General features: G+C 34.7%; 1 protein-coding gene across 1 annotated transcript; it reads right to left on the bottom strand.

Moving 5' to 3' along the window:
* Positions 1 to 255: 255 nt before the first annotated feature.
* LOC143636832 (elongator complex protein 6-like) lies at positions 256 to 3028 on the bottom strand. Its single transcript, XM_077104324.1, has 5 exons — positions 2772 to 3028; positions 1211 to 1283; positions 920 to 1107; positions 679 to 825; positions 256 to 587 (listed from the first exon to the last, which is right to left on the bottom strand). Exons 1-5 carry the CDS (start codon positions 2985 to 2987, stop codon positions 465 to 467), a joined length of 747 nt encoding a protein of 248 aa, XP_076960439.1. The 5' UTR covers positions 2988 to 3028; the 3' UTR covers positions 256 to 464.
* Positions 3029 to 8428: the final 5400 nt, after the last annotated feature.

Genomic DNA, 8428 nt, shown 5'->3' with positions numbered 1-8428 from the left:
TTCTTTATATTTCAAATCTAGTTACTGCTTGTAAAACATTTGTCATATTTCACAAACACTCATGTTAATTAATACCAAGTTGCTTTCACCCACTTGAATTAAACTGCTATATAGGTTTAAAGATCATCTCCAACAGTCAACTTCAAATTCACCTATATGTCAAACACATAGTCAACATTTAAATACCTAGATAAATAACTAAGTTTGTACCATGACCAACATCCAGTTAGCATAAACATTGCTTTCTGTTTTCTGAGTGCAAATTACATATATCATCATCAAAAGAACAATTTTGCTACGATATCGTGTCAAACGTGACTTGAAACACATTTTGACAAGCGACAAACATAACCATTAAAAAAAACACCCGAGGCTAAACCATAACTAACTTCTCAATTTTCTGCAAAACCAATACAAAACTCCATCTTAATAATATTTTCACATTCAGAATTCATTGCATGTTTTCATGACCGACTCCCTGGATAGAAATAATCAACACTGTTTTCCTTAATCTTGTAATGAAAATTGTGTATCTTTCTCTTCGTGCTCCCAAATCCACCGATCATTCCCTTGTTCAATATGGTCAACTACAGGATGACAATTATAGTCAAATATTATAGTTGACACTAGTTTCTATATAATCTTTCTATTAAAATATATTACTGAAATAACATATACCTGCCCATGAACATCTGCTGCCAAACCAGTTATCAAAGGCTCTGTTTTTACGGTGATGTCAGCTAGGTACTCCATTTGTAAAGGAAAGGTAAATTCATCTCCACTTGAATAAATATCCTCATGAAGAATCGTAACTATCGTACAACCCTACGAAAAACAAAAACAAAAACAAACAAAAATAAGTTGAAACATTGAAGTCAACATGCTTATATTATATAATGAAGATCAAATGGTGTCTTACAAACTGTGTTGCTAATGTGTGACAATAATGCATAAAATTTAACACGTCTTTTGTAGAACCGTTAGCAGCCACTTCTAGAAGGGAAATGTCATCAATCATAATTGTAATACTCTTGTTTGATGAATTAACTTCAACAGCTTTTTGAATATTCCCGTACAAAGCGGTTAATCCACCTTCAACTCCATCATCTATCAATCACAAGTGAAACAAAATCAGTATATAAAAAAAAGATCAGCATACAAAATAAGGAAGCATAATGTAGCAGCAATAATGGTTACCTGATATTCTCACCTGGACAATCAAGCATAAGCATGTCAAAAAATAACAACTTTTTGTTCTCCCTTTGTGCAGCTAAGTTGCAACCCTGTTGCAGCAATAAGAATAATTATTTACCGTATTGTCACATAAGTAGTTCCAACATATTCAAACTGGTATAAGAGTAGAATAAAACATTGTAAAAGACACATCGTCACATTGTAGTTAGCAAAGCTTGAACATTAAGGGTACATTTTTGTGATGTTTTTGGTACATAATATTAACAGTATTTCCATATATACTCAATGAATACACATACACACACACACACACGCTGACTGTTCAGATGAATTCATGTTTGACTATATTGACACCTAATGCATCCACATAGTGCAAAAGCAAGCAGAGAGTCACAGCACGCACCCTATATGCTTACTAAATTCAGAGTTCATTTGTATATCAAGTACAGTGGTTTCTAATACTAAAGACAGCTTAACCATATCATATATGGTTCATATTGTCAACTGTGTGATAACAAAATTATAATCCTTCTTTTGAACTAAATAGAGTAGCTTCTGCATTTGGAGATCAAACAACTAGCTTTCATTTCCATTGTTGTAAAAATCACGATTAAGAGCCAATTAATCCGTGATTAATCGGAAATCGAAGGGCTACCAATTCCATTTCACCTACTCGCCCCTAAAATCGGTCAAAATTGGTCAAATTGCAGTCAAATTTGGTCAAAATATTTAAAGTATTTGAAAATTATACTTCTGAAAAATTAAATCTAAACTAATGTAGGAGTGCGCATGGTGCGGTTCAGGGCGGTTTTGGGTTAAAATCGAACCAAAAACCAATGCTTTGGTTTTTTGTTTGTTCAAAACCATTCGGTTTTGTGTTTTCGGGTTCATTTCGGTTTTGCTAATCAAGCTAGCAGTTTTTGGGCCGAAGAAATTTAACCCGTGATACTTTGAAATTACGCCTAATACTTTTCCGAAAAATACTAACTAGTACAATACTGTGCATTTTGGTCAAAAATATTAAGAGCTAATAAAAGATACTTACATTTAAAATGATTTAATATCATCCAAATCGACAAAACATAACAGATTTATAAAACATAAACGATTCAACGATAAATAATTCAACGATAAATAATTCCACGAATCAGTTTTTCGGCTCGGTTCGGTTTTTTTAAAAACACAAAACTGATATTTCAGTTTTCACTAAAAGTCAAAACCGAACCGTCGGTTTCTAATTCAGTTTGGTTTCTTTGGTTCTTTCGGTTTCGATTCGGTTTCGTGTACACCCCTAAACTAACGTGTGTGAAAATTTGATAAACTACATACAACATTCGAATCGTATTTAATCCTGATTAATCCCTACTACTCACTCACTAGAATGTTTCCCACTGCTTGGCTAGCGCCTAGCGAGTTCTACAACATTACTGTTCATTCCTCAAGTGCAAAACTTACGGCATATTTAACTACAGTAACCAATTGGATTCATATCATTATCAATTACTAATTGGACCTAAAAACTTCAAAACTGATTCATATCTAATTATCTATCAACTGCAGAAGGAAACTAGTGATACCATCTTACGGAGAACACGGTCATAGTGAGAGAACGGTTGAGCGAAGGCCACGAACAAGAGGATACTATCGGAGGACGAAAGGAAGCGTTTAATGAGGTGGTGAAGCACGAACGCACCGCTGGTTTCCACGCAATCCTCCACTAAGACCACACGACCTGTCAATTCGCCGTCGGAGAGACTCAGCGCGTCGTCAAGCAAGCTCGCCGGCCGATTCATTGATTTCCGGTGATAGTTATGGTGACGGAGGGTTTAATTAGGGTTTCTCAAGGATGATGGGAATCCAACACGGGGGAATTTAACTAGAGTCTAGTAACTTGAAATTACACGTATAATATTATTTGTTGCGTAGGTAATACTCGGAGATAGTAAAACTCAAGTGTTTTCGGTCTTGATGATTGAAGCGGTAACTCAATACGAGTTCGGTTGATTTCAGTTACTTTCGTTTTGGTACCAGAGCTAAAAAAGGGGAAATATAAATAAAAAAAATAAGATGGAACAATGGGTGGCGTCGGTCGATAAGCTCGGGCGTTCACAAACCCGATCGTTGTCGGTTTCGGGCGTTGAGATTGTGAGTCTACGTGAATTCAGTCAGTTTTATTATATTCATTACAGTACCAAAACTAAAAAAAATGTCAATGACCAATAAGATGCTGCCAAGTGGCCCAATCGGGACTTAGCGGCACCAAACTTGGTAATTATTATATATAATAATAATAATAATAATAATTCCTTTTAACCGCATTTGAAACTACCCTAAATACTCAAGTGGGCTTTGCTGAGACGTGATGTTAACTAGGCATGTTCAAAACGGTTTGGGACTAGGAACCGGAACCGGTTCCTATATTCAAAACCCCCTTTTAAACCGGTTCCAGGCTCGAACCGGTTAGGGAACCGAACCGGTTCTCCCACCCTCGGACCCCTAACCTATCTAACCGGTTCTTACCGGTTCCTAACCCGGTTCCGATTTTTTTCCATTATAAGTAGGGCCGTTTTTCTAAAAAGTAGGGCCGTTTTACTAAAAAGTAGGGCCGGTTCTTACCCCTAACCTATCTAACCGGATGGTTCGGTTCCAGAACCGGTTCTGGTTCGGTTCCGGTTCCTACCCGCCCCCACTCAGAAATGCAAGAACCGGTCACGGATCATCGGGTTGAATCAGATAGGGTCCGGTTCCTACAAAAAACGGGTAGGAACCGGTTCGGGTCCGGTTCGGGTCCACCGGTTCGGTTCCAGGAACCGGTTTCGTTGAACATCTCTAATGTTAACTGCCGACACTTATTTTGATATTTCAAATCTTGCTCATTTATGAACAATTGAACACTAGCAAAGAGAAACCTATTATTGTGCGGAAACCTCATTAAGTCAAGTTTCGTATAAGACTATAAGATCTCAAGTGTTAAACATTATATTCATTTAATTAGAGCATAAGGCGAAGTGTTATAGTTATAAATACTATATTTCAACAAGGGGCGAATATTTATAATTCATGATTTATTAGTTTCGGCATGTGAGTTAGTGATTGAACCAAACTTTATTACCTCAAATTAGATGTCTTATCTTTCTATTTAGACACGTTGCATCTTAATAATATTCTCTAGAAAATGCTAATAGCATATTCTTCGATAAAAGCCATACTGATCCAAGTAATCTTCTAATGTTCATATTTGAATTGTAGAAATGAGAGTACCCATGACATCCTTGAACAAGGAAGTTGAGAAACGATCTATGATAGTTTTTTAATACAATAGTTCGAAAGTCACAGCTGGTATCACCAGGGGGAATAAACACCTAAAAGAGTAAATGTGCCTAAGGAGAGGATATAGTCACTAGTCGGTGCTATATTAAGTCGGATGGATCGCTGTCTCACTAGTTGTTAGTTGGGGCCCTAAATTGATACGGTTAGGGAAATCGTACGTTCATGGTGGTGGAAAGCAAAAGAAAAAGTGTGATGGTTGTGTATAAGGAAGAAGGAAGTCATGCGCCAATCTTGAGTTGTTGCAAGTCACTGCTACTTCTAGTTTCTATTAATAGGCATTTAAGCACGTATGCATCGAAAATTCTCCCCATTTTTATTATGAGAAACTATGAACATGAGAACAATTCACAAACATAAAGTTAAAACTAAGAGGTAACAAGTGGTTAATGATAGCTTTGAGAATGCAAGTGCGAATGAAGTGACAACTTTATTATACACTAAAACTACAATTGTGTGACAACTAAAGCTGTTCATTGCAATATTCACAAAGTAATATTATAAGAGTGATGCTTACAAAGTAGCCCTTTTGATTAGTTTCACTTCCCCAGTCTTCAACTTAGATTTTTTTTTTATATATTTTTTTTTGTTATTTTAGGATTAAGGAAAAATAAATAAATGTACATGTACTTACCATAAAAATTCACCATCTTTAAGTCAATGAGACCACTTTTGAAAGTAACCAACGTCTAGAAGGACTGAAATCGTAAAAATAATGACCCTATTTTTTTTACAAACATAAGAAAGAAAATGCTATGTACTTCTATCATTCTATGTAATATGTATAATGCATTGGTACTTGATGAATGATGAGCAATCTAGCATGTTTTGCGTCACTCTCCAGGTTGATGTAAAGGAAACGACTTGTATATACTCTTTGCCGTCAATACAATTGTATCTTATTATTATTATTATTATTATTATTATTATTATTATTATTATTATTATTATTATAAGTTTTCTTTTGTGTAATCGCTATTAGACATAATTCATAAATTAGAATAATTTATATTCACGTGCATATTATGTAATTGTTAATTCTATGGTATTATCCTTCTAATATTGATCTAATATAAATACCAATACTCTCCACCTAGTTGGGTGTTGAGATTTCCATCATTTCACACTGTTCAAGCCGCATCTAATATTCTCTTTTCACAGTATGTAAGTTCTGTCATTCCCGAACGTTATGGATGGCCTTTTTTGAATCGTGTAGAATTTGTTTTCAAAATAGACAACATACTTCCATTTTATAGGTAACGAATTACCATAACGTTTAAGATGAGACGACACAACTTTTCATGGAAAAGTGTGTCGACATATGGCAGTTAGAACTGTCGACGACTACTCAGTTACATGTCATTTTATAAAACTGTAAAATTCACATACCTACTAATAATACTTCTTAATATGCGTCACTATCTATATAATCTATATAAGACTTGAACCTTCAACATTTTGAAAAAGATACCACTATGTATCACCTTAATACTACCACTATATTACAAGCCTTTGATTGCTATTCAATTAAATCAATAGGAACTCCCTATCAATTGGAAAAACCCTTTATCATTAACTCCTCGGAACTCGGATCATGAGTTTGTTAGTGACTAAAATCATAGTAGTATTTAACGAATCTTATATTTCACACCTTTAAACTTGTAATAGTATGTGTTATAACTTCACTCTCATTATCTAATTAGTATAAAAGAGAAGTTTGGTGCCACAAATGTGTTTTGTTGAGTGTGTAAATTTTTTACTTGTTTCATGTTTGGACAACTATAGCTTTGGCCGGATGGTGCTGTCTTAGGTTGGATCTTGGATACATGTTGGCAACTTAGGTTCGAGTCTAGTGAAATCATTTGTGGGTTTTTTGTGTCACTGTCTAGGTGGACCCAGGTCAGTGGGTGGTTGTTTTTAACTCAACGTGTGTTGTTTGTGCATATTATATCATGTCTTTCATTCACTTGGTTTATATATATTTGAACAATCTAAACATAGCTTATGAACTATACATAGCCACATAAATTTATACGGGATGTTAACTGCATTTGATTTGGAAGTATGTAAGGTTTTTTTGAGGATTTAATGAAAAAGAGAAGGATAAATGGTGACGGTGATCAGTACACCACTTAATGATCTTTTTTTCTTGATTATTGTATTTTATATTTTGTGTAACAATAACCAATATCCACTTACAAAAACAATAAAGGATTTGCTTCGAACAAAATCAAAGCAGTGCACTATATATATGTATAAGGTGCAAAAATGAAATCTCATGATCATCTCCTTATTCAATAAGATAAAATTAGTTACATAGTTTGTATTGTTATGGTTATTCGCCTCGACTTGCCATTAAACGTCCGAGAAAAACTACATTAGGTTTTTATCAATGCCCGAGTTTTACCAACCTTTTTATTTACTTTTGGAATGGTAACGAACGTAACCGAAACTGACTGAATTTGTTTCGACTCGCCGCCACAATGTCTGGAACCGCTTAGGTTTTACCAACACCCGATTTCTATCGACTCATCGTCACTGCGCCCGAACCGACAACGCTCAAGTTTTACCGACCAAACAAATTTTGTGTTTTTATATTCTAATGTTTTGTGTTAATCAATTGAACCCATAGTAATGCATAACTGCAACGCAAGAGGTACATAAACAAATACGACCTACCCTATGCGTTATCTAATCTGCCCGGCGTAACTCGCTGAGTAAAAAACTAGTCTGTACTAAAAATAAATTATCATGTCACTAAAACACCAATATTACACACACCAGTTATTTCATACAAACTTTTAAGGTAAATGAAATGCAATTATGCATGTATGACTTTTTGCTAGTGTTCATATGAGGTGTCTGTTATGAATTTAAATAAATCAATATTTTAAATTATTAACTAAGAAACACTTAAAAATAATTGAAGTGTATTGAAAACTTAACACTGATATTTGGTGCATCTTCAAATCATACTTTGAAGATTTTTCCAATTCATTTAAAAATTACACAACTTAAATAAAAATTTAAAAAGTTAGTCAAATAAACTTAATAAAAAATATATAAAAAAGTTTCATTTTGTCTTCATTTTACTAAAAGTTAAAAAAAAGAAGTAAACAATACCTTCAAACAAAAGCACATAACACCACTTGTACGTCATGCTACACCAATTGTACTTTCATATAGATCTGCAACAAATCGCTTTCGTTTCACTGGTGAACAAAAGTGTAACCTTTAATCATATGGAAAATTACCAAAATAAACATGTTTGATCAAGAATTTATCAAACTAGACATGTTTATTTTAGCCTACATCTTTCCAATTATTGGTTTTTTGACCAATAAACAACTGACACGTCACCGAAGCCGGCTAAGACGGCTAAGTCTTAGCCTCCACTTTATGGGTACATAATTTTATGAAAAGTAAACGGGGCCCACCTTTAGCCAATAACAATTTGACACGTGTCAAAGGCGGCTAAACTTAGCCTACATCTATGGTTATTTAGCCGGCATCTTTGACTCTTAGCCGGCTAAGTAAATAGACACGTATCCCGGAGCCGCCTAAGAGTCAAAGATGCCGGCTAAATAACCATAGATGTAGGCTAAGTTTAGCCGCCTTTGACACGTGTCAAATTATTATTGGCTAAGGTGGGCCTCGTTTACTTTTTATAAAATTCTGTGCTCATAAAGTGAAGGCTAAGGCTTAGCCGACTTCGGTGACGCGTCAGTTGTTTATCGGTTAAAAAACCAATGATTAGAGAGATATGGACTAAAATAGACATGTCTAGTTTGATAAATTTTGGTCAAACATGTTTATTTTGGTAATTTTCCGTTAATCATAACAAGAAGATATCAATATCCGGAAACAGGTGCTAACGTACACCCCGTGCGCACTTCACGTGCTAACA

Source organism: Bidens hawaiensis, unplaced genomic scaffold (assembly GCF_021521415.1).
Source record: "Bidens hawaiensis isolate Kalapana, Puna unplaced genomic scaffold, B.hawaiensis_p1.1 tig00008064_1, whole genome shotgun sequence".
Classification (NCBI taxonomy): domain Eukaryota; kingdom Viridiplantae; phylum Streptophyta; class Magnoliopsida; order Asterales; family Asteraceae; genus Bidens; species Bidens hawaiensis.
The sequence above is the reverse complement of the archived record's forward strand: the minus strand, read 5'-3'. Positions and strand labels throughout refer to the sequence as shown.

What these genes read in the sequence shown, in the direction of transcription:
- LOC143636832 (XM_077104324.1), bottom strand. Translation starts at nt 2,987, where the DNA reads ATGAATCGGCCGGCGAGCTTGCTTGACGACGCGCTGAGTCTCTCCGAC. An exon ending in ACACATTAGCAACACAGTTT is followed by an intron (nt 826 to 919) that starts GTAAGACACCAT and finishes TGTTTTTCGTAG; the next exon opens with GGTTGTACGATAGTTACGAT. An exon ending in CAGCAGATGTTCATGGGCAG is followed by an intron (nt 588 to 678) that starts GTATATGTTATT and finishes GTCATCCTGTAG; the next exon opens with TTGACCATATTGAACAAGGG.